This window comes from Trichoderma breve, chromosome 6 (genome assembly GCF_028502605.1).
Source record: "Trichoderma breve strain T069 chromosome 6, whole genome shotgun sequence".
In the NCBI taxonomy this organism is placed as follows: domain Eukaryota; kingdom Fungi; phylum Ascomycota; class Sordariomycetes; order Hypocreales; family Hypocreaceae; genus Trichoderma; species Trichoderma breve.
The window spans coordinates 46,781-71,626 of record NC_079237.1 but is presented as its reverse complement, the minus strand read 5'-3'; the positions used below and the strand labels follow the sequence as shown (position 1 = coordinate 71,626).

The 24,846-nt window shown below is 47.2% G+C and overlaps 10 protein-coding genes across 10 annotated transcripts; 4 read left to right on the top strand and 6 right to left on the bottom strand.

Annotated features, from left to right (window-relative positions):
- Positions 1-650: 650 nt before the first annotated feature.
- Positions 651-1,639, bottom strand: T069G_08940 (lactonase, 7-bladed beta-propeller domain-containing protein; the record flags this gene model as incomplete). Its single annotated transcript, XM_056176150.1, has 2 exons — positions 651-1,497; positions 1,581-1,639. The coding sequence occupies 2 exons, from the start codon at positions 1,637-1,639 to the stop codon at positions 651-653; spliced, it is 906 nt and encodes a 301-aa protein (XP_056024628.1).
- A 1,931-nt stretch (positions 1,640-3,570) lies between these two features.
- Positions 3,571-5,591, top strand: T069G_08939 (amidase domain-containing protein; the record flags this gene model as incomplete). The annotated part of the gene is made up of 10 exons (XM_056176149.1): positions 3,571-3,840; positions 3,894-3,995; positions 4,052-4,096; positions 4,154-4,170; positions 4,226-4,322; positions 4,376-4,774; positions 4,862-4,955; positions 5,001-5,120; positions 5,176-5,367; positions 5,416-5,591. 10 exons carry the CDS (start codon positions 3,571-3,573, stop codon positions 5,589-5,591), a joined length of 1,512 nt encoding a protein of 503 aa, XP_056024627.1.
- Positions 5,592-5,817: 226 nt separating this feature from the next.
- T069G_08938 (FAD binding domain-containing protein) lies at positions 5,818-7,575 on the bottom strand (the record flags this gene model as incomplete). The annotated part of the gene is made up of 7 exons (XM_056176148.1): positions 5,818-5,918; positions 5,980-6,201; positions 6,276-6,523; positions 6,593-6,783; positions 6,847-7,139; positions 7,215-7,326; positions 7,402-7,575. 7 exons carry the CDS (start codon positions 7,573-7,575, stop codon positions 5,818-5,820), a joined length of 1,341 nt encoding a protein of 446 aa, XP_056024626.1.
- A 752-nt stretch (positions 7,576-8,327) lies between these two features.
- Positions 8,328-10,204, bottom strand: T069G_08937 (x-Pro dipeptidyl-peptidase (S15 family) domain-containing protein; the record flags this gene model as incomplete). Its single annotated transcript, XM_056176147.1, has 4 exons — positions 8,328-8,412; positions 8,472-9,495; positions 9,544-9,956; positions 10,011-10,204. 4 exons carry the CDS (start codon positions 10,202-10,204, stop codon positions 8,328-8,330), a joined length of 1,716 nt encoding a protein of 571 aa, XP_056024625.1.
- A 265-nt stretch (positions 10,205-10,469) lies between these two features.
- On the bottom strand, positions 10,470-12,893 carry T069G_08936 (fungal specific transcription factor domain-containing protein; the record flags this gene model as incomplete). Its single annotated transcript, XM_056176146.1, has 1 exon — positions 10,470-12,893. One exon carries the CDS (start codon positions 12,891-12,893, stop codon positions 10,470-10,472), a length of 2,424 nt encoding a protein of 807 aa, XP_056024624.1.
- A 2,109-nt stretch (positions 12,894-15,002) lies between these two features.
- On the top strand, positions 15,003-16,178 carry T069G_08935 (uncharacterized protein; the record flags this gene model as incomplete). Its single annotated transcript, XM_056176145.1, has 1 exon — positions 15,003-16,178. One exon carries the CDS (start codon positions 15,003-15,005, stop codon positions 16,176-16,178), a length of 1,176 nt encoding a protein of 391 aa, XP_056024623.1.
- A 279-nt stretch (positions 16,179-16,457) lies between these two features.
- On the top strand, positions 16,458-17,393 carry T069G_08934 (ketopantoate reductase panE/ApbA domain-containing protein; the record flags this gene model as incomplete). Its single annotated transcript, XM_056176144.1, has 1 exon — positions 16,458-17,393. One exon carries the CDS (start codon positions 16,458-16,460, stop codon positions 17,391-17,393), a length of 936 nt encoding a protein of 311 aa, XP_056024622.1.
- A 216-nt stretch (positions 17,394-17,609) lies between these two features.
- Positions 17,610-19,100, bottom strand: T069G_08933 (uncharacterized protein; the record flags this gene model as incomplete). The annotated part of the gene is made up of 3 exons (XM_056176143.1): positions 17,610-17,923; positions 17,970-18,654; positions 18,702-19,100. The coding sequence occupies 3 exons, from the start codon at positions 19,098-19,100 to the stop codon at positions 17,610-17,612; spliced, it is 1,398 nt and encodes a 465-aa protein (XP_056024621.1).
- A 731-nt stretch (positions 19,101-19,831) lies between these two features.
- On the top strand, positions 19,832-20,819 carry T069G_08932 (catalytic ligB subunit of aromatic ring-opening dioxygenase domain-containing protein; the record flags this gene model as incomplete). The annotated part of the gene is made up of 3 exons (XM_056176142.1): positions 19,832-19,981; positions 20,031-20,699; positions 20,754-20,819. 3 exons carry the CDS (start codon positions 19,832-19,834, stop codon positions 20,817-20,819), a joined length of 885 nt encoding a protein of 294 aa, XP_056024620.1.
- Positions 20,820-21,551: 732 nt separating this feature from the next.
- Positions 21,552-24,330, bottom strand: T069G_08931 (fungal zn(2)-Cys(6) binuclear cluster domain-containing protein; the record flags this gene model as incomplete). Its single annotated transcript, XM_056176141.1, has 6 exons — positions 21,552-22,473; positions 22,529-22,671; positions 22,742-22,810; positions 22,866-23,345; positions 23,400-23,987; positions 24,271-24,330. 6 exons carry the CDS (start codon positions 24,328-24,330, stop codon positions 21,552-21,554), a joined length of 2,262 nt encoding a protein of 753 aa, XP_056024619.1.
- Positions 24,331-24,846: the final 516 nt, after the last annotated feature.

Genomic DNA, 24,846 nt, shown 5'->3' with positions numbered 1-24,846 from the left:
GTTGTATAGCTGAATATATATGCATTCTGGATTTGAGTACTTGCGAGCCTTTGTAATCATACCTTCCACTTTCATATCCGGGTCAAAAGGCTCAGCGGAGGGTCTTTGGGGGTCAGTAACGACATAGCAATAGTTGGAGTGAACGATGTATATCGGATGTGGTCTTATCTCTCAGTAATATTTGCACACAGATCACCAGTGTCGCATTTCCCCTTTTCCTCCAAGTGTAACTACCGATATTTGCATCGGTTTGGACGGTTTGAGTCTCAGTAACAGGTTCATACTTGCTGTAAGTTGTCGCAAGCCAGCTTGGATGCCTGGCAAGGGCCACGGGAAGGGAATTTTGCCCGCGTGTTGTGATACGAGGCCTCTGAGGTGATGAGGAAAGGCAATACTTCGCCGTGTAGAAAAACGAGTGAGGATCAATTGTCAACGTTGTGGAGGTTGTCGGAGTGGTGATTTCGATAACGCGAATTGTTGAGTGAGTTACAAAGCAACGCCAAGTTGTCTCCTATAATGGAGACAAGAAATTTATATTAAGTTAATAAATCCTAGCGTATTATATAATTATCATTAATCTCCTGAGAACGTTGTATCTATACTAACTTACAAAACCCCAACTTGTTATAGCAAATGTATTCCTCAACATATTAAAGATAGTTTTTGAAGTTGCTATCCCAAACCACAGCCATCGGTCCATTGTTTTGTGTAACATCAAACTCACCCAGGGTCACGTTCCCGACCATTGAGTTCACAAGTCCAGATGTTTGGTTGCGTTCTAATATAATCACATTGTTGGATACTTCGTTGGCGACTGCAATAAACCGATTTTCGGGAGAAAGCGAGAAATGTCTTGGAATTTTGCCGTAGGTTGGGGTGCTCCCAATATAGACCAGATGCTCCAACTCATCCGGGTGGACTGAATAGATGGCCAGTGTGTCTGTGCTGTACGATACTGTATTACGGTTGGACACATAAGCAAACATCCCATCGTTCGAGAGGGCCACTTCCGCGGCCAGGTTGATATTGTTTGGCTCTGAGCGGTTTGAGCCAGGGCCAAGGGTTGAGATAATTTGGACCAGGGTGATGCTCAAGGACGAATGTGGAGGGCCACGGCTATCGTTGTTGACGCCGTCGAGAGCGAATACTCTGACCGTGTTATCCAGCTCGCTAACAAGATACATAAATGTTCGCGTACGATTGAACTTTCGGAATGTGACATGGCGAGGTCCCGTTCCTGGCTCGAGGGTGATGTTGTTAATCTGAGTTACTCGTTCTGGTCCGTCGATATGGTAGACGTAGACATGATCTGCGCCTCGGTCCGGTACTATCATGTATTCTCCAGTAGGATCGAAAGCAGCAGCATGTGGATTGCTCTGGATCTGCGACTCGTTTGTTCCTGGCCCTGGATTGGTGAGATTGTACTTGAAGACAAAAGTAGCGTCGCCAATAATGCCATGCGACGACAAAGGATAGATAGATACAGTCGAACCATCGCTAGATAAACGAACGAGTGAGTCCAAGAAAAGAAAGAAAGAAAAAAGCTTCTTCCTAGCTAGACAGAAGAATATAATACTCACATGTTTGCGACAGATAAAGTCCTACCGTCCCTGGCAACATCGCAAAAAACGCCTCCCATACCATTCGAGGACTGAGATAAAACAAAACTCAAGGCGTCAGGGTCTTCGGTGTTTTTATTGAAAGAAAAAACCCCTCCAGAGCTTGAACAATTATTAGGGTAACTCGTTCTCGATACAGAGTAAAGCAGATTGTCGCGCAAGTGCAGCCAGCCTGGTCTGAATCCGGCTTGGGTTGTGCCAAGAAGGTCTAGACTTCTGGATGACGATTTGCTATGGTCAAATGAGAAAGTGAGGATGCCTCGCTCTTGGTGAGCAATGCGTAACATCGACAATTCCCGGTGATTGATAGAGGCGGATAAGACTGAGCCTACAGTAAGAAGCAGCAGGCCTACGTTAAACATTATGTGAAACATTGGTGATGGGGAGGCGAAATGACAAGTGAGCAGGAAATAGAAGTTTTGAGGGCAATGAGATAGTTAAGCGTCTGATGTTGCAGACTGAAAACTCAATTAGAAAACGATATAATAACTACCAACTACAACCTATATATTTACCAACAGGCTACAACTTAGTTAAGCCTTGCCGCAAATCGCTTCTTTTGCCGAAAGTCGCTTATGGAAGATCGCTGATATAGGGACACTGTCGAAATGAGCCACCCTAGGATTACGACTCTAATACTAATAACTGTCATTGAGCCAAGCAGTACGTTGTGGCGCTAATGTAAAAAAAGCTAGCAAGCCTCGTCATTCTCTATGCCGCATTTTTAGGTCTACCATAGCAACGCCTGCATCACAGCCTCACGGCAAGGTAAATGACGAATATCGACAGTCGCGGCATCAGAACCTTGCAGCGCAATACTTTGACTAAAACACACCCTCGTCGTACTTGAACCATTATTATTTTATTTTGCTCAGCTCAGCACTCTCACGAGGGCTCACTTGAACATTTTGCTCCCCACATGAACTTCAGTTGCGTCTGTAAAGTTTGAAAGGCTTAATCCATGCAGGTCAGGATGATCTCTTACCGAATGTGATCGATTGAGGTGAGCTGTAGGCGAGCAGGGCTTTCTCCTGCGTGATTAGGGGATTCAGGATGTCGTCTTCGATCCTTGGCGTAGATTGCGCAAAAAGATTACGAGAGAAGTCGCTGGCGTACTGTGGTATTAAAAACTGGATTCCATGTGCACCAAGTGCTTCATTGACAGTGGTAGCCGCTCGTAGAGCAAAAGGCTTGCAACTTTTTGCTTGTCGTCTAACCCCTCAGATATTGAAAGTACAGGATCTGTTTTAATCAGCGTAAACTTGTTCTTCTCGATTGTGGGTGTAGAGCCAAGCTCTCAAACGTCGCTCACGACAAAGTCGTTTGCTAGCTATTAGATTCAAGTTGCTCTTTTCTAAAACTCTAGGGGATTGCACAAGGGTCTATGAGACTTTTCTTTATACCACTTCTCATCGTGCTGAAGAGAAAAGAAAGACAATTAGATCGCCATGGTCATGGCGTTAGGCGTATGATTGCTAGTTTGGGAGGGGGGGATAAAACAGCAAAAGTTTCAAGGTCGTCCTCGAAAAGAGCTGCAGCATTCCATTACGCAGATGCTTTGGGCACCATCAGGGCATGTTGTGAATTGTGCACGAGCCTTTGCTGCACCCGCCCGCAACTCATTCTCGCCATTGAGAGGCATGCGGCGTTCAACGTGGTTTTATCTTATTGGCCAACTTTGCAAACAATTTGGCGAGAGACGTTTGTTGGGAGAACGAGGACCAGTGATTCACTAGCTGTAGACAAAGACATTGTGTCGGAAAACTTGGCAGGCTCGGGGAAATTTGGAGTTTTCGTAACATAATGGCCAGTGCATCTGTGCTTGACTGCATACATCTATCTACATGTACGGACTTCAAAAATCTACGACCCCGCAACCTTGAAAAGCTCACTTAACATTAAGTTTACCCCGTGGTGTTTTCTTTCACCATTACTCAACTTTATGGTCAAGATGGCTGCAAGATTATCAACCGCTGAACTGCTAAGTCTGGACTCTGCAGGATTGCAGAAAAAGTTTGAGGCTGGTCTTCTCACCAGCGTCGAGTTGGTCCAGGCATGTCTTGCACAAATCAGCAAACATGATCAGCAGGGCGCAAAACTGAATGCCATGATCTCAATCGTTCCAAACCGCATTTTAATGGAGCGCTCAGCACAGCTTGACCGTGAGCGAGCGGCAGGTCTTATTCGGAGCCCGTTCCACGGTATACCAATACTCATCAAAGTCTGTCGTTCTGAGGCGTTACATTACAATCTGAAATCATTAACTTTATACAGGATGCCATTGCAACAAGACCTTCGCTCGAACTTGCAACAACATTGGGTAGTCTTGCCTTGAAGGATTCAATAATGACCAAAAATGCGGGCATAGTTGATAAGGTCAGTGAATGGAGGTATCGCATGGAGTGGGCTGGAAGCTCTGACGCGATGCCCAGCTGGAAGAAATGGGCGTCATCGTGTTAGGCAAAACGAATTTGAACGTAAGAAAAGTAATATCGTTGCGTAAGTGGGACGTTTGGCTAACGTGAGACATTTAGGAATTTTGCAACTTCAAGTGCGCTATCACAACGCCCCGGTATTCCTACAAGTCTAACAGGACCTACACGCAGGGCCGATGCTAATTCGAACGGATGGTCGGCAATTGGAGGACAAACACAATCTGCTTATATTGCTCGTAAACCTGACGAATGTGGCCTAGGGCAAAGTGTACGATCTCTCATCCTCCTTTGACGCTCCAAGCTGACTACATACTTTGTCAGGACCTATGTGGTTCTTCGACAGGCTCTGCGGTGGGCGTTTCAGCGGGCTATGCTCCATTAGCCTTGGGCACTGAGTCGATTGGATCTATAGTCATGCCGGGTTCCAGAGCCGGTTTGTATGCCCTCAAGCCTGCGCTTAATACTGTGAATATGGACGGAGTTTTCAAAAGCTCCGTGGAGCTAGATGTTGTCAGTGGCTTTGCCAGATCGACATCAGACTTGGCCCTTCTGAGTGAGGCCGCTTTGACAGAGGAGAAACGAATACTTTTGCCAAAAGAGGGCTATCGGAAATACCTGACCAAAACTTTCGATTCACTCCGGATAGGCTTTCTTGACCCTACCAAATTGTCTCTTCATCCCGACATTGTACAGTTAGACGAGGGTACACTGAAGCAAATGGTGAGTTATTCAATTCCGTTAGTATAATCCAAACTTAGCTTTGTAAAAAACGACATCTACTTCACCGCTATCGAACGTATCAAAAAGCATGCTATCGAAGCATCCGTGACCTATCCGGTCGAAATACCACTCGCCACGAACATGTGGTATGAAGGGCAAAATCCAATCGACGTGATTACATGTAGGTACATTGATACAGCCATGACTGAATGCTAACTGTTAAAAGCATACGAAGGCAAAAAAGCACTCGAGGCCTGGCTAGACGAAGCTAAAGTTTCAGGTTTAAATACGATAGAAGACGTCATTAAATTTAACTTGGACCATCGACAGAAAGAACTGCCCGCGGGTATGTACTATCGTAATCTTTTTGTACTATACTGACGAGCAATTACAAATCGAAGGCCACCCGGACCAGAACCAGCTGCTGAAGGCCACCCGAGATCCCCCCACGCGAGAGATTTATGAGGGTGTCAAGGAGCGGATTAAGACAGTCTCAAAAGAAAACGGGATAGACAAACTATTTCGAGAGGAAAATTTGAATATACTCGCATTTCCAATGGATAGCCTTATGGTGTTCATGTCGGCTGCATCAGGTACGGTTCAGCGAGGCAACCCGTAAGGCTCTTCTAATTGATTCATAGGGTACCCAATTGCAACGATGCCCACTGGAGTCATCCAAGCAGACGGGAGACCATATGGACTAGGTATAATGGCGCAAACTGGTAGGGAGGACTTGATGTTACAGTTCATGAGTGCTTTCGAAGCCCACTTTCCACCACGTGCTGTTCCATCCCGCGTTCAAGATGATCATGCATGAGCCCAAAATCACATCAGAGGCACGGCTTCTAAGGTGGAGGGGTGCTATATGTATAACCATATCACTACGCAGCTAGCACAAAGAATCCATATGTAAGTCCCACGATTTTATGATTCAGTTGCTCCTTAAGCCTGTTCTTCCATATCCGAGTACCAAAACCTGTGATCCAGACTGACACGTTGTCGGTGCCAGACCTTCGCGGTGCCTCAAACTGTCATTGTTTTTATCAATTAGGCTCTTTAGATATCTGGCATTCTTGTAAGACTTCTAGGGCTTTGGTAATGAGGTTATAGTCATAAAACCAATCGTCAATTTCCTGATGCGTATCTGCCTGGTGTATTAATGAACCATTGCGAGTATCGGTTGGGTTAAAATAGAGGAGACTAACATGGTACTTTCCCATCAAAATACTTTGTGTGCTCTTGTGGAAGTTTTAGCGGATCCCATTCGTGCAATGATGACAAAACTTGAGTTCCTCCAACTCTTCGGACGCGAAGCTTGTTGAAAGCTTCCAGTCGATCAGGTACTTCGTTGGCGGATTCAAGGTCGGAGAAGAGTACACCCAGAGCCGCAGCATCCTCGATGGCAGCGGCTGCACCTTGTGCTCGTACTGTTGTTTTTAAGAACAGAGTTAGTCTTTAATTTGTACCCGTTAGCCATGTTGAGTGATGATGATAAACTGACAGGGTGGCATAGGGTGGGCAGCATCTCCAATTAGCACGATTTTCCCCTTTGCTAGGATACTCAGTGGCGCTCTCCTGAAAAGCTTCCACTGGCCAAATGTATCCTTGAGCCTGTAGAGCCCATTATACACGCTATGAAAATCTTCAGTGGCATTGTCGATTAGGTCTTGGGTTAGAGGCAGATCATCTCCGTCAGCACTCTTGCACACTTCCGGTGGGGTGAGAACGCCAACGTTCAGAAGTGTTCCCCTAAAATTATAGTGTCAGCGCAGGGGATTCTCTAGCGACCTTCATGCTGAGCAATTGTCGGCGACATACTCCCTACAAGGATAAAACACGATGCTCTTGTTACCACCTTTGACAATATTAAGTGATGTCATGCCGCTTTCAAAGTGGCAGCGAGCTTCGGGCAAGCTCAGAAACTCATGCGAGGGAATAAGGAATCGAATCATAGACATGTAGTGCTCAGGGTAGACGTCATGTCCAACCACTTGCGATAAAAAGGCAGACTTTGGATCGAAAACAATTAGTATTAGATAGATGATAGTTGATATGTAATTGGAGATACCTACGCGGATACCGTCTGCCGCAATAACCAGATCTTTTTTTATGGTTCTGCCGTCCTGGAACACTATTATACCATCAAGCTGCACATCTTTGACCGAGGAAGAGAGCCGTAATTTTGAAGGTTTACGATCGCCATCCGGAGGCTGGACTGCGAGTCTCCTGAGTTCATTGTGCAAGTCGACCCTGTGGAAAAATGCCCAAGGCGCTTGGTATTTTGATCGGTAGCCCGAAAAGTCCACGTAATCTTTGGTCCCCGGTTCCTTGGAGTCATAATATACCGCCTGTATGGGATTAACGACTTTGAAAAGTGCTTGGGAAGAATCATCTTGCCTAATACACAGCTAACAGATGCTACTTACACTATCATACTCACCTCCTCTAGCTGAAGCGACGTCAATCCCATAGAACTTAAGAATTCGAAACGAATTTGGTGGACAAGATATGGCAGCACCCATTTCACTCTTAAATTCGGATCGTTCGAAAATCTAAAGGCAATTGTCATTAGCATGATGACGCAATACTTGGGTTATTTCATCGCGTCCGGCTGCTCGTTCACTGACTTCAACGTCATGACCACTTTGGCTCATCGCAATAGCAGCCGTCAAACCGGCGATGCCGGCGCCTATGATTCCAACATTGAGTGATTTGGCTCCCTTCTTTGGCGCAAGGTCTTGGCGGTGTGGTAACCAGAAACGGTCACCGTCTGCATCCTTGTTCTGTAAAGTCATTGCCATGATCGGATAGTTCGGATTAGCAAGATGACTTTCAAGCACATGTTTAGCCTTACTATATATTTATTGTTTTAAACCTATTCTTGTTAGAACAGATACATGATGTGACAATAAGGCCCCTGTTTCGGCGTAGAGCCTAAAGCCGAATAACTGTCGCGCCCATCTTCGAGATCACCGGAACAAAGCAACCCCCACTGTCCGAGCAGCGGATAGTGGTAGTGATATCGGCAAGGTGGAGAACCTATCCGGTGGCGGTTTGCGGGTAGTATGGAGAACCAAGAACCTTAAGGCCGAGACTAGAGACGTAGATAGGTAAATGGCATACCATCGAAACGGTCTCCTCTTGAGAAGTATTTTGGAGAGTCAAAGCACAAAGAGTATAGGTGTTATATCGAAACCTATATCCAAAATAGACAGGTTTACTAAGCCTAGCATTTACCACGCTCGTCTCATTCTATAGTCTCTAGGCTTAAGGACAACATTCGTTGGGCACACCTCGGCGACGACTGAAAATACCTAGCCGAACATATCAAGCATCATGTTATGTACAAAGGGCCAAGTTGCAATATGTATACTATAACTGTGGCAGGATTCTATAATACGCTGCTGAAAAGACTAGCACTTAGCACAGCTTGTTTGCATCAATAAATCGTTTAATCTGTTGCGTCTATTGGCACCCTTTCTAAATGTTGTCGCAAAACTATTATTGGGTTCAGATGCTTCGATTTAAAAAGTTTTGATTCCATTATTTAGCCTTAGGGAATAACTGGCAGGGTAATAGAGTTTATAAACTCAGAGCTAAAATGAATATGGTTGTTTCCAGCAAACCTCTCATAGGACCTGTAATTGTTAGACATCAGCTGTATCAACATATAGGCAGTTGATCAGTCTCAGCTTACCTCTCATTCAAGTCATGGTTGAATAGACCTCCTCCCTGAGTATCGCCACTGCTGACCTCAAAAACAAGGTACTCACCCTTCTCAACCATCACAGTGGTGGCCCAAACCTCAACATCCACGGGATACACCTCGCCTGGAATGACGGTCAAAACATCCGACGAGATATAATCTCTATATGGAAGCCATTCTCTGTGTCGTGGGTGCTTGTCATTAACCTTGCGAAGACTTACCCGCTGCCAACCTTTGCACAATGGCACCGGCTCGCCAGTGATGCCAGTGTAGTGGATCTCCTTGCCATTGGGACCAAAGTGCCGTAGTGTCAAAAAGAGGTCGATATCTGTTGGGACTGGGCCACCCGAAAGAGGCGTAACAGAGATATTGAGGTGGGCCGTAATATACCCCGTGATCTCTGTATCTTGAGAAAATGGATAGCTTGAAAAGTGAACAAACTGAGGATCTTCCACGTTTCCAAGAGCTGGATACGACAATCTGTTGTAGTGTATACTAGGAATAGTCGTGATGAGATTTCCTTCTGGCGTCAGATAGTACTTTGTATACTGCGTTCTAGCCAATGGCCACTCAGTCTCGAATCTTCGTTGAAATGCCTTTTCAGCTTCCGGATTATTGACTCCCACGTTACCTCTGCGCAGAATCAGGTCAACAGGGGGCCTAGTACCATCTATCCAGCCACCTTTATCTTGTCCCTTGAGGAAAGCATCCAAGAAGCTGAGCTGTACTTGTACTGTTTCATCTTCGTAAAATGGGACATCATGTCGTCCGACATTCATACGGAGAAACTTCTTTTCTGAGCTCGCAAGCCTGAATCCTTCGTAATTACCACGCAAATGAATCATGATACTCCCCCAATTCCCAAGAGAGAGCAACGGAGTGACTATATCTTCCAAATTATAATCCCGCGATGCGTAATAGGGATCGTCGCGGAAGAAATGTTGACTGTTATCCACCGCCTGGTCGCGCAAATTCTCAGCCAATTCGTTAGCGTCTAAATCACCCTCGATTGTATCTGGTCCCCAATTCCGTTTTGACTTTCCTGGGAGGCCCTATTGGTTACTGGCCACAGAGTTGCTAAACCACCATTTCAGAAACCCGGTGAGAATCCCACCATGTCGACAACGGTCACGGTAGTAATCGGCCATCCCGTCACATGGAATCATGGCTGCTAGACCTTTTGGCTGGCGAGCTGCGACTCTCCATTGGCTTCCACCAAAATAGCTGATGCCGACCAGGCCTACCTTTCCGTTACTCCATGTCTGCTCGGCCGCCCATTCAATGACATCCACAAAGGCATCCGTGGTGGACTTGGACATGGTATCTAGGACACCAGGAGACTGACCACTGCCAACTTCATCGGCTCGTAGCACTGCATAACCATGGGCCGTCCAGAATGCCGGGTCAGGTGTTTCCCATGAGGAATGTGCAGACTTGTGTTTAGGGTTAATGTCTGCGAATGATTTGGCGCTAAAGCTTAACTGGAGGTCAGATATTAAATTATATTTGAGTAGTGTCGGATGATCTTACTGTTCGTAAGGGATATCCTTTCCATATGGACCATATGTCACTAACACGGGCACCTTGTTCTCACTCTTGGGCCGGTAGATGTTGCATCGGACGAGCCCTTGTAAGCTCTTAAGCGTAATGGTGACATTTTCTTCATATAGGTAAGGAAAAGAGGTGGAGTCAACCTTGTACAGGTCACGAATTCGGTTGGGCATTGTGGTGATTTGACAAAGATTTAAATTACGCTGAGCTGAGTTGAAACATTCATCACGAAGATTAAAAAGAAATCGTGGAATCACAAATATATTTGAACGTGATGCTCAATTCATGTCTCCCCTACCGTAGGCGCCGAATGATCGGGCTGTTCGGGATGTGGAGATTCTCGGGAACGAAGTCGGTAGAGTGTATCATCTTAGTTCCTAAGACTTAGGGCATCTACCATTTACTGAGCTATCATCTAGTTTAATGTCAATACGCAACCTAGATATGGCTGAATCGTTTTCTCGTTATATCCGAAAATCGCTCCATGATACATAGGACTTCTTGGGTTGTGATTGGCACCGGCTCATTACCCCAATTGGAGAGGATAATATCCCGGGCAAGATCCGTCACCAGGGCAGGCTCGGTCAGAGGAATCAATTGGCCTGCCCGATCCGTTAATACTAGCTGGCCTTGCCAGCCATTGTGTAGTTTAAACAGAGCTAGATTATCATCTCCATCGATGGCCACCTGAGGCAAAGCGACCTCGTCGTGCGGTTGTTGGGTCTTCCGTAACAGCGCCCATACCCAAAGAACCACCGCGGCATGATACAGAGCAACGACACCCATGTCAGCCAAATGCTTTTTGGCGTGCTTCTTAGCAGCGTTGAAAACCTGCCCCGCGTGCCACAATGAATCTCGAGCCTTGGGATTGTCGAACCATCGCTGCACATATGGCACGGCCGATCGAGTATCCTCCTCACTGCCTCGGCCCGCATAACTGGCAACCTTATCAAATGAGACATGCAGGTGCAGGCAGAATAGTTCCCGAAGGATCTCCATTTGCGGACACAATATTGACCGCGCCTTGACTTCGGCTTTAAACTGTTCCAATGTCGATACCAGCTCGGAGTGTCTAGAATTGAGCACAAAATCGTGCATCCCTGCGTCTTTAGAAAGAGAACTTAACTGTTGGTATTCTAGGACCAAGGCCCAGAAGCCAGACAGAAAGATGTGAATGGTGAACTGGGTATCCACCATATCGAAGTGTTCTCCTACCGCATACGGATGTCGTAATATTCTAGACAGTGGAGGAGGTTGAGTCAATCTCAAATTGTCTCTCTGTAAAAGAAGTTTCTGCCATTCCTGGCACGTAGTTGCTGCCCAGAGATCCATCGAAGCAGGCAGTGGAATAGACATTTCCGCATACGAAAAGACAGGAGGCATCTTTCTCGCCAGGGTCATACTGGCATCGAGTGTCATGGCAAAGTATGCAAGCCGTTTCATTGACTCCTTTGCTATCCAACATGCCCACTTCTGATCTAAGGATAGTTCTGACATGCACAGGTAAGTTTCCGGGGCTTCATAGCTTTCATTGCGAAAATGGTGGCCTCTGCGAAGAGATGTAGCCCCCAAAAGTGTGCTTGTCTCTGCGACTTCGATTTTTCGACATATAGCACTCCAGTAGGCGAGGTAGAGCTGGATGTAAAATGCTTGAGCAACACCAAGGTCACGCCTTGCCGTATCGTCCTCCTCGACTAGATCATTGATGACTCTTGGCAACATATCCTGGACAGCGTACCCAAAATGGCGTAGTGCAGGTGATGGAGAACAGACAGACCCATAAGCAATCAAAGCCCCCAGTAACTCAAGCCTCTCATTGTTGATGTCAAATGATGGTTCATGGATAAAAGAAGACGCCATGGTTTCTCTCATGTGAGTCAACCCATATAGGATGATGCTCGTCAGAATTTCAGGAGTCGGAAATGTCTCTATTATACAGGAAGCAAGATTCTTGGGTGCTCTTCGCAGAATCATGTGCATTATTTGATCTCTTGTGGCCAAGGACATAATTGTAGTCTCTAACCCTGATACTGTGCCTGGAGACGACAGATCTTCTGGTCTGATACTGTTGTTCGGCAAGACCAAATCCTCGTGGGGAGACCTAATGTCAACTTCCCCATGAGGATCCCAACCAGAGATAACAGAAGACTTTTGGAAAGCTTCTGACCCGACTCCAATATTAGACTCGGGAGCGCTGGGGATTCTGGATGGAGAAATGTTGGACGGCACTTTGTCTGACATATCCAGGACATCGAGGAATGAGAAATCCGTATTGTCGAAGGGGGGAAACGCCGAATCATCCTGCCTAAAGTGGCCGACATCGGGGACCCCTAAGACATCTTGAATGATGTCTGCCAGTTTCTGAGAATTAGATGCTAATAAAGTTTCTGTAATGGTTGTATCATCAGTCCCGGAGGGTATTAGGATGTCTGTCTGTAAGTTAAACTCCATGGCAGACGTCGGCGTAGTTGGGTCCGACAAGGCAGGCTGTCCAGGCGGGAGGGTTCCAGATGTCTCCTCACTTTGCTCCTTGCAGGACACGCCTCTCTCGCGGCATCGCTTGCACGGCTTCTCATCAGTGCATTTTAGCTTCTTGGCCGCGCAAGATCGACAAGCCTGGTGAACACGGGGGCCGTTTCGAGCGCTCCTTGAGGGCTCTCCTCCTGCTAATACTTGTGTATGATGAATTGTGGCGTGGCGTTTCAGCAAATCTTGCCTACTAAAGCCCTTGCCACACACCAAACAGAGAAAGGGTCGTTGTTTTGTGTGGCTTCGTACATGGCGAACAAGATGGTCTGCCCGCTTGTACTCTGCTTTGCAGAAGCCGCATTGGTAAATACCAATCTCTGTAGCATCTGGCATGCTAACTCGTGTTTCCAGAAGAGAGCGTCGCTGATTATTGAGACAATCCAACTTAGCAGAACGATCATGGAAGGGTGAGATTACATAGCTGTTGTGATAAAAGAAGGTCCGCTACCGCTATCTCCAGGAAGAGCCTCGGGTGTCCGGAGAAGGCGGGGTCACATCCCCATGGGGTGCGGCAGTGGCGTTTGGTGGAACGGCAACCTGGCTAGGTTCAGTGTAAAGTTGGACGTCGCTAGATGGAGTTGGTACAACTTACATAAAATTTTCATTTACACCAGTCAGTCGATGTTGATTAATGACGGAATTAGTATTTAGTCTCAGATGTACGGTATTCTACCAAGTTGCAAGGAAAGGACAGGTAACGTAACAAGGTTCCGTTCCTAAAGTTTGACTAGATTTTTCCAAAACTACCAGACCACTAAGTTGGCATTTGCTAAGCATGCCAATAATGAATCTAGATCAACATCATATTGCGTCTAGATAATACCAAGTGCATTCGTCATCTCACCACTCTCCAGCAATTCTATACGAAAAGTAGTCATAGTCCATTCCAAACCAACGTCCAATTGCCGATACTCTCTAAAATGGTTTCAGTAACTAAACATCCATGACTTGGGAGTTCGCCGTCTGACTGACCACCAGGATTTCGCAGCCACTGAACATCATAATCACGAGAGCATCTTCTCTTAGGGATCCTGTGAGCTCCCTCCATGTTGAGTGATAGCGAGCAGCTCGAAAATCCGGTGTTCGTCGATGATTCACTCTCCACCATGAGGGGTTGCTAGATGACCTGTGAAGGTTGTCGTCTCCGTTTACAAGAGGTCTTAATGGAACACCAGTGCGGGCTAAGCTGTTGTCCGGGATGATATTACTTGGAGGCGAAGCCGCAAGAGAGATCCCAGCCAATGTCGATTGTTCAGTAGGGCTTGTAGTGGCGGACATTTTGGAAATTCTTGAAACTGACGTGCGTGCTTGAGATGACTATAGCAGGTTTTGTGGAGACTCAAAATTGCCATCCACAGAATATGTAGTTATGTGTATGGATTTCATGCCTGATATCACAGTATGTATTAGGCAACTCATGCATATGGAGCAGTGTGGCCATCCGACTTGACTCGGGAAGGTGGAGAGGTTCGGAAAGTGAACCACGTATCACACATTTGCTCCACCGCCACACCTTGACAGAATCGGGTCGTTGTGATGAGAGCTACGAAAGAACATGCAAACCAAACGCGAAGTATCTGCTGATAGTGCAGTTCAATTGCAGGTAGACTCACTATTAAATAATAGCTGGGTGACTTATAAGAATTGAGTACCTTTCGAGGTTTATTATTATTATTTTTGAGTGAATGGTTTAGTGCAAGCGAAAGTGGATTTTAGCAGCTATGCCTTTTAGTTCTGCTGCTTTCACCTCCGGGGAGGGATAGGAGTGGGGGGCAATGACCGAACAACCCGAAATGTTCTCATTCAAGAAGCAGGTACAACATTTATTATCGCGGGTGCGGAAATAAATCGATACACCTCGGCTTCTTGCAAATGTTATAGACGTTGAGCAGGTCTAGGTTGATACCTGGTTAGCAAGCCAGTATAGAACCCCGCCATCAGTGGCATTCACTTTGAGTAGTCAACAATTGAATCCAGTTACCCTAGACAACACAGAGAGAAATTATAAACGTGCTTAAATTTCACCCATTATGAGCACTTACTTCAAGTTTATCGCCATATCTGAACACTTGATTAACCTACGACCTCACTCGAGAGATCGTACATTGCAGACTAAGACGCCTCGACCAAAGCAAACTTCAGTAACGCCCTCATTACAACTCGCTTCCGTCCGTTTCGCTTACTGAACTCGGCAGCTTGCCTCCATATTCCCGAACTGGCTTCACGCGGCTGGAGACCCTGCATTTCCGAACACCGAAAGGAAGACAATAAATTTTTCCGCGGACAGACAAAGTAAGTAATTAGCTCTATTGTAGTTACAAGATAGCATAAAAGGTTCCAACGACGGTACGGAATACACAAGTCCAAATTACACGAATCAACACAACGGTTACCACGCTGTACCCTCGTTACTGTAACTTCCGTGTAGCTGACCATTCTACCATGATCCTTAATCCCATTATCATAGAAGTCACACCCCTTCATGTCGGACAATTCCTATTTGTCCGTATCACAACTGATAATGGCATCATTGGCTATGGAGAAGGCGGCGTTTGGGGACATATCGAAGCCGCCGTCACCACTGTCAACCGCTTTGCCGAGTACTTGACTGGTCAACCTGCATTCATAATAGAGCACCACTGGAATACAATGCATCGGTTCAGCTATTTCCAGGGCACGGTCATCAACGCTGCCATTTCTGCCATTGATATCGCCTTGTGGGATATCAAAGGAAAGGCTCTCGGCGTACCTATACACGAATTACTGGGTGGTGCATGTCGACAGAAGGCACGAGTTTATGGTCATATTTACGAAAAGACTATAGAAGGAGTCCTCGCCGAATGTAGGCACAAGATGGATCTCGGATATACGGCATTTGGACATATCAATCCCTTCCTTGACGAGGGTCATGATAGGATTTATTTCAAGACTCACGTCAAGAAGATGCAGGATGCTGCTGAGAATGTGCACCGCATGCGTGCTGTTGTGGGAGACAAGGTTGATCTCCTCATTGAACTGCACCGCCGGCTGACCCCCGCGGAAGCCATCACTTTTGGCAATATGATTAAGGATGATCACCCCATGTTCATAGAAGATCCAATCCGTCCAGAAAATATCGACTCCATGGCTCGTGTGGCCGAAAAGATAGAGGTGCCTATTGCAACAGGGGAACGGTATTGTACTATCTATGAATTCCAGGCGGCATTATCTAGACGAGCCGTCGAGTACGTGCGTATCGACGTTGCGTTATGTGGGGGGATCACTGGTGCAAAAAAGGTGGCTGCCATGGCCGAAGCGCACAACGTGCAAGTCGTTCCTCATAACTCGTTATCACCTATTGGCTTGGCGGCGTGTTTGCAGCTTGACGCGTGTATTCCGAATTTTGCCATTCAAGAGTACTCGACTGGTTTTGAGGGTGGTATATTTTCGTCCACAGCCCAGCACCTCGGGACTAATGTGGTAGATTATGTTCCAGAGGTCAAGGACGGCTTTGTTGAGATCCCCAGTGGTCCTGGATTGGGCATCAACTTGTTGCCGAATGCGAGTGATATTCGACCTCCCCTTGTACAGCCTTTGACTATGCGGAAGCACGAGGACGGATTTATAGTGGATCAGTAGAGATCAGTGTGCACTTTTAGTAAAACATTCATTCCCGAAGGCTCGGGAATGAGGGGCGACAAAACCGTTTAAACTTCTGGATGATTGGTACTCTTCATGTTAGTCTATCTGTCTAGACTTATATACATTAGCAAGAATGAGACAAGACTGCTTGGATTGGTCGTCATAGATTAATATAATACGCTATATGCGTTGAAGAAAAGTTCTGTCCCAATACGGTCAACTCAACTACTAAAAATGACAAGAGTATTGATATTCGGAACCGGCAGCATAGGCATCATGTGTGCCATGATTCTGCACCGTGCCGGCGTCAAAGTAACGTGTGTATGTCGATCAAACTATGCAGAAGTCAAGCAGAGAGGATTCAACGTGGAATCAACCATTTTCGGGAAGGAGACTTTCCGCACATCTATCGTCCGGTTGGTGTCTGAAGCTATCAACGATGACCAATCCTTTGACTTTGTCATCCTGGCCACAAAGTCGCTCCCCAATACATCAGATGCAATCATATCAGCCATCTCTCCCGCCATGAAAGACAAGAAGACTGCACTCGTGCTCATGCAGAATGGTATTGGCATAGAAGAGGTCTATCACAAGGCTTTCCCTGGAAATGTCATTCTGTCAGCAGTCGTCTACATGCCTACTGTTGAGACAGAACCTGGCGTGGTCTTTCACCAAGAAATTGGAATAATTCACGTCGGGACATATCCTTCTCAATCAGATGCCTCAGCTAGAGAGCTTGCAGACAAGTTTGTCCGAGTGGTCGCAAAAGGCGGGGGAACGGCCGTCGCGCACGAGGACGTGCAGGCAGAGCGCTGGAAGAAACTCGTTGCGAATGCAGCTTGGAATCCTGTATGCGCATTAACACGTTGTACAGACCTACAGTTTCTGAAGACAAGCGATTACTCTCGAGGCTTTGTAAGAGAGGCAATGGTGGAAGTTGTCGAGGTGGCAGCCGCAATGGGTTATGAGGGACACGTCGGCCTTGACACCGTGCAGATGCATATGAATCGGGCAGAATCGCGAACTTCTCCAGGTGTGAGGCCAATTATGATGATGGATATGAGCATGGGTCGTAGAATGGAGGTGCAGACTGTTATTGGTGAGGTGGTAAGGTTGGGTCACAAGTATAAGGTATCTATTCCTAGACTTGAGGCTCTACATGTCTTGCTTGTTGGGTTGGATTGGGCGCTCGATGAGGCTACATCGAAATGAGGCGTACGAGTGTGGCTTTTGTAGAATATTTCTGAAGGATTAAGAGATCAGATTTGTTCATATTGGCTCGCTGAATCATGAGGACGTGTAGTTATCGGCAATTGTAAGAAGATATTTGACAAAAACAGATCACGCAGTGATATGTATGAACATTGAATGCCACAAGAAAATGTATCAATAGTAAAAGTATAATATATCATAGGAAGATTCCCGTCATTAATATCGGGTTAGTTTTACAGCATAGATACCACCGCCCACAATAGCGGTCAGCAAAGGCACCACATAGACGACAAAACTGGCCAAGAACCCCTGCAAAAAGAAGTTGATCTCGCCGGCGATAGGCTGACCATCTGGTTTGAGTGGCTGTATCGCCTCTTCATACGTTGAATCTCCAGCCTTCCAAGCAGAGGTGATACTCGTGATGGAACTCTCTTTGTCCTGGAAGAACTGCGGGCTAGGAATCTCCATCATCTCACGGCGATATCGTAACGTTGGATGTAAAGGATATCCTTCCGGAGCTGTAGGTCCAACTGCTTTCCAATCAGCTCGTATCCAGCTTTGGAGAACAAAACTAACCTAAGAGAGTTGCGGGAATGTAGTTAATGAAGTTGACTTGCGCCGGAATGAACTGCCCAAGATATTTGGTTTGAGCAGGTGTCCCGAAAAGGTAAAGAGCACTAATTCCCTTTGGATAAGCATGAAGAAGAAAGTCAATTGCGCAATCGAGACTTGTAACAGCTAGGACTGGAATAGTCGAGGCTTCCTTGTGTACTGGCGACTTGATGTCGAAGTTTGCAGACATTTTCTCGCTAATAAACATCCTGGCTCTCAGCTTCTCGGCTCTCGGCCTGGCATCTAGTTTTCCATTGGCCTTGGAATTGCCACCTGTCTTCGGTTTGTTTTGAAGCGAGAGCGCGTGCAGTTGATTTATTAGCTCGTCCCCAACAAACTCGTTAACCAGGATCAAGTCAGGTGCGTATGGGCCTCTTCCCAAGAAGAAGGTATTCGCGTGAAAGATTTCCCCAGCAGCTTTATTGACATCCGCGGTACGGTCAACAATGGCGACCGCGCATAAATTAGGCCTGGACCATAAAGCGGGAACACTTCCCAACTCTGCACGTCCTGTTTGATCTATTATGAAGCACTTCTGGAGGAATTCTTCTCCTGGTCGTGAGCTGACCACTCCAACGGTTGCCCCATCTAGTGCTTCGATGATGCATTTCTTCAAAATAGTAGTCTCTGCCGTCAAAGTGTCGGGTATCTACTTTGTGAGTACGATATCAAGAAACAATGGCGTAGGAGACCTACTTCCACAAGACAGCAACACCCAGCAGTCAAACATGAGCAAACTGTGTTGATGACACTGGAGAATACGGTGTACCTCTCTGGAATGAGATACGCCAGTTCCCGTGGAATTCTTCTCTCTGGGCTATTGTGGCCTTTCTTAACATTATATTCCAGAGTAAGCTCTTCTTTGAGATCAAGGCTCTCGTATAGTGCTCGCAGATGGTTCAGTGTTGCTGTAATAAGAAATTTCGCTTCATCGACAGATGCGGCATTGGTCTCACAAATAGCTTCTTGGAGCTCGTCTAAATGGTTTACGATCCACGAGTGTAGGGAGATGAATTGCCCCTGCCGGTATCGAAAATCGGTGGCACGACGGTCTGAGACCCCGCTAAGGACTGATTCAATTATACGAGAAGTCATGACCAATTAGGCGAATATCTGGAAGGACGAGGACGTTGTCTAACATAGATAGGTCCCAAAATACTACCGTGATGGCCAGAAAGGGCTTTTTAGCTGATAAATTGATAATATTAATTCATTCCGAGGTATTTGGACTTGGAAGTAAACATTGATTTACCTCTAATGGATTTGCTTGCTTTCCGATGGCCTCTCCACCTTACCGAACCGACCAAACGACCGTTCTCTGCACCCTCGGCTGCCGAAGTAACCCGCGACACAGCCGGGCCCGCCCTTTTGGTGTCGAAAGCTAGAAGAACAGACATAACCGCTGGGTCGGGTAAGGACACGCACTTACCTGGAGAGACAATGTCTCTCGCAACGTAACGCTGTTGCCGCCCTTCGATTTGTCTCTTTACTGCCTTTTTCTCATGCAAACAGTCCCGGTATGCATTGGCGAATGAAGGAAGTTTATTTAGTTCGCAAGTATACATCATCTTTATTGCAATTAGCTTTATGAAAAGTAACAACTGGTCGTTGTAATGGGGAATGTTCAACGAGGTGTATCCATCTTCAAGACACTTTCACTTCCGAGTGGGGTCTGTCAACCGAGTGTAGTCGGTTAACCGAGCGAGATGACGATGACAGTGATGCTTTGGGACTGCCCGACATACTCTATACATAATTTCTGTCACCCCAGGTTCATTCTAATCTAAGTTAAGCACTGGTTAACCAATCAAGATAGCCAAGACACTATGACAATGAGTCAAGTGCAACAGCCTCCCGTTCTTCTCCTTAGCCACGGCACCACCCTTCTCACTGGGGAACAATCCCATATCCGTGATTACTGGCTATCCCACGGGGACAAGGCCATCCAGTATGGAATAAAAGGTGTCATCATCATGGTGAGCTAGGTTTCAAAGATCATAAAACTCCGTCTGATTAAACGACAAGGGGGCCCATTGGAATATTCGGGGACGAAAAGTGCGCGTTGCCACCAACACAAATCCTGTACCCCAGAATATTCCACTCGTGAGACGGTCAGAATACGTTGATTACAAGTGCACCGCTGATGTCAAGACCGCAAAACGATGTCTTGAGATGCTCAGAGCTGCGGGCTTCGATTCAGAGGAAGACCCCAAGTTCAATTGGCTGATTGATACCTTTCCCGTACTCCTCCGCATGTTCCCTAAGGGTTGTCCACCCGTAACAATTATATCGCAGAACCAGTACTTTGATCCCCACTACCATCTTGAGATCGGTAGAGTGTTGCGCCCGCTTCGAAAGGAGGGCTATCTTTTTATTGGATCTGGAGGTGGCGTGCACAATCTATATCGCACAGATTGGAAGTACATGCGCACATACAGAGACAACTTCGCGCAGGAAAGGCCGCCTGATGAAACCCATCTCGAGTTTCGACAGGCACTGGAGGATGTCATTTGCAAGAATGGAGGAGGGCCTGATTTGAAGCGGGGAATTGTTCGTCTAATGAAGCATCCGAATTACCGCGATGCTCATGGGACTGATGACCATTATATGCCCACCTGTTTTGTGGCGGGTATAGTGGGCGAGGAGGAGGACCGTGGGGATCCTGCGACATTGGGAGCTGAAGTTTGGGAGTTGGTGAGTCCTTTTGCCACTGATGTAAAAATGGACATTATAGCTAATTTACAATAGCGCAACCAAGGTGAAACTCAGTTTGCTATTGGAGATTGGCCAGATGTTGCGATCCGAATCTTATAAGTATGCCCATAAGCTTCCTAGGTAGACGACATTTTTTAGGACATCTCTGGATATCTGCAAACAATATTAAATGGTCTTTCGACGATGGACTAAAATAGCGAAAAGTAATAGTAACGTCCCTAGGCTCTAGCGACTCGCCGACAAACTGGATGGCCGGCAAGATTTCCCCGACTTAGAGTGAATACAGCGTCTTCTCTGCCCCTGTGTCTGTTGTTGAACTTACGCTTTCCCCAGGTATACATGAATAGAGTCTTTGCTGAGGAGACCCATCTTGCTTGCTCTTCTTCATCCGTAGACTTGTTGCTGGCTGGAATACACTTAAATCGTCCATATCAAGCAAGAAAACAGAGATAAGCGGTGCGGACTTTGATGCGTTGATTCAACTAGAAACCATCGTACCTTGTGCCAGCTTGGCTATTTAGTATGACGCTTATGAACCTCTACTACCGGTCCATCTTGCCAGTCATAGTGATTTCTACCGTGATTGTTTTTGTTTATCTTCTGCCGACTTTCAAAATAATAGCCGTGGTTGGAGATGGTGGGTGTCTAGGTGGGCAGGGCTCAGGGATGGTGGGAAGAAGTTCCTGTTTTGATCAATAGAAATATATCGCTGGGTTATTTCTTGACGAGCCTCCCTACTGTGATTGTTCACGACCGGCGCCTAGGATAGTTTCGTCCGCCCCAGAAGTCTTGAACATACGCAATTTTTTATGTGCTAAAAAACAATTGGCTTTATTTAGTTCTGTAATTGAGAATTTGGTATAGTCGGTGTGCCACGCTTATGCGAAAAGCTAGGAGGAATTGGCTGCCTTGTAACAGGAGAAGTGCTGCTTTACCGCTGCCTCCTTTAGGCTGCAAGGTATCCCTACACCAAAGAACAAGTGTGGCGAAAAAGACTGCGTAAGCAACATGAGGAGGTTCCACCATGGCTTGCTGGCATGCAAGCTTGATCCTCTGCCCATCCTGAGAAGATAGATACGAGTGAGGAATGTCCCTGTCGATCGAGATGGAATCCAGATGATCAGCTCCCTGCCCATATGTCCAACGTACTAGGGTCATGACAGAGGCAGCATGCCACGAAGCGATGGAGCTGTCGCTGCTTGCCACCCAATCTTGCACGTTACACATCACCTTTGAGAAGTCACGGAGCAGATTGCTGCTGCTCGAGGTGCTATTCCCGGGGCTGTGTAAGAAGAAGCGGTGCAAAAGCTCCAGATCCGCATGTATCACCAGATTCATGCAATGATATAGGATGAGGTTGCATGGGGCGACCGGATCTAGTCGGATCTCGGCCTCTAACCATTTGTCACTCGCACAAGTGACATAGTCGCGTTTCAAGAAGTCTCGAGGCCGCCGCATTGTAGGTCCTGGCGTGGCAGGCGACGTGGACTCGAAAATAACGAGCCACACATAGGGGCTAAGCGCTGCTAGGCCACCAAGCAAATCCGACTTTGAAGATGCCGATGGGATGCTGCATCCAGGCGTAAGCATGGAGCTCAAAACTTCTGGCCAGCCGGCTGCCAGAGATTCACACTGATCTTGCAGAGCTGCCGGCTTCGGACACAGCATGTCTACATATCTCAATGACAGTGATGGTGGTCGTCTTAACAGGAGAACGCGATACAGGTCAAGGACAGCAAGCGTTTTGAACAATCTAGCCGCGGTCAGTATTCAAGCATCGATGACTCTTTAGAAGGCGAACAACTGACTGATAGTCGATCTGTGCAGGAGCCGATTTCCTGAACATAGCATAGTGCTGCACCGCTTCGAGCAATTGGCCATGATAAGCCTCGGCAAGCTCGTGACTCCGTCTGTCTCCGCTGCAGTAACCGTATAGCTCCAAAAGCATTAACTGCGACGCGTGTTAGTAGGATAAAGCATCCACGGGGCCCGATAGTCAGGAGGTGAGGGGCATATTGTACAGTCTTGGTAACAACCAACCATTCTGCCGGGTCAGTAGAAAGTTCGTCGTCTTTCATACTGCAATTGAACTGGGATGAGGTTAGGAGGGCTCACGCGGCATCAAAGAGATGGCACGATACATACTCTCTTTAGAACTAGTTTCCTCGAATGGTTATAAATGGCCATTGCCAACTTGAAGCTGCCCTCCACGGAGCTGAACAGCCCCCCGACGGCTGCTAGCGCCAAGATGTATGACGCATCAGTGTTCCTATCCAGAGATACTTCATGGAAGAGATCAAAGGTCGCCAGTAAGTGTTTCAAGGCGAGGCCTATAAACACGTCGAGGACTTGAGTATCGTATATTGCCAAGCTCGGCAGCTCAGAGGTCCAGACCTGTCCAAATGCCTCGTCCATTTCGTTTAGATCAGATGCGCTGTACCGACGGTTGAAGTATTTGCGTATCATGGAAAATAAGGGCTGGTGGTCAAATGGCAGCTCATGATGCGACGGGGAGCCGAAGTTGGAAGTCAGCTGGACACAGGGAGGTACGGGCGCCAGGATGTCCAATAAAGGGTCGCGGGTGAAGTTGTAGGGATCGGAATGATCCATGAACGCCTCCGAGATCTACTCGATGATCAGAACACAAGTCAGCGCCATTGGTTCAGGAGCCAGTCTTACAGAGTTTAGAGGAAAGTAATGCGAGTATGAGTCTGGAGCGAAGGCAGAGTCACCGAGCCACATAACCATCGGGTCTGGGTCGAGAGGAGTGGCCTCAATGGGCTGAAAGCCCAAACCAACGCTCTCTCGCTGTGGCTCGGCGACAGCATCATGAAGAGGCTGGGCAGCGGGTGCTAGTGGTAGTCCTAAGTGGTGACTTGGATTAATTGAAGACCACTGGAAACTTTGGTTGCCGTGCTGAATTCTTGCAGATAGTCGGTCCGCATCTGCTTGGAAGGCAGTAGCTGCTTCTGCGGAAGATGGAGAGTGCGAACTCTGATCATCTAATGAAGCGCTCTTCGGCGTCGGGGGAGCGGGCGGCTCCTCATGCCTCGGCTGCTCATACGTACAGCTCATGCCAATGGCTTTGCAAGATGGACACGGCTGGCTTCCGCTGCATCTAGTCTTGCGTTTGCGGCATGAGTCGCAGGCCACGCGCACCTTCTTGCGACGGATGCTGCCGTAGGCTTGCAGGTCGCCGTGGCTGCGCTCATCGTCGGCGTGGCAAGCTTCCAGATGGAGCTTCCTCACATCAGCACGGCGGAAGGCCTGATCGCAGCAAGGGCACCGGAAGGGCCTTTCATTGGTGTCTACGACACATCACATTATATACAGGCAACGGTCAGCAAGAGAGTCCTAATGGCTGGAACTGTTATCCCTAGTCGATAAGCTTGACAAACATACGGGTTCTTCGGTGCCGTTGTAAATGCTCAGAGCGCGCGAAGCGTGCGTGGCAGATATCGCACTACAGGACTGTCAATGGCTTGCCTACGTATTGATGGACGGCTCCGAAGATACACGCGTGAGGAACACCTATGGAGTGGTGCCGTACCGTTTTGTTTTTGACAATGTGTGTGGGTTGGACTGTGCTGACCGGAATGCTGGGCTGCATCTCCGTTCGCAAACAGAGCTGGTTTTTGGATGTCGTTAGCAATGGACGATCATTTCAGATTTGTTTCTGCCACCCGAACAGAGGTATGGCGAGGGCATGACGCCAAGACAAGGCAACGACGAATCTCTTGACTTACGGCCGTGGAGGACGAGGTGTTTATAGTCTCGCAAATGGTAACGGGGCCCCGGAAAGATTATGTACATGCATGTATGCCATGGGCCGAGATGGAACGCTAACCCCCGCATATGGAGCGTATTCCCCCAGCACAGTGTTTTGCTGCCTCGGCAGTGGCACTCCACAGTCCGATTATTGTGTATTCCATACTTGGTATGAGACAGAGGCAGTAACTGCTAAGTCTAGGAGTGGACGTATTTGCGTATATTCTCAAGCAAGTTGCGAAAGAAACAGATACCGCAAAACGAATACGTGGATATGAAGATGTAATAAGAGTACTGTTACAAAGAGCTTAGCACAGCAGATATGTGCGGATTGTGTATTTCTGCGTGCTGATCATTT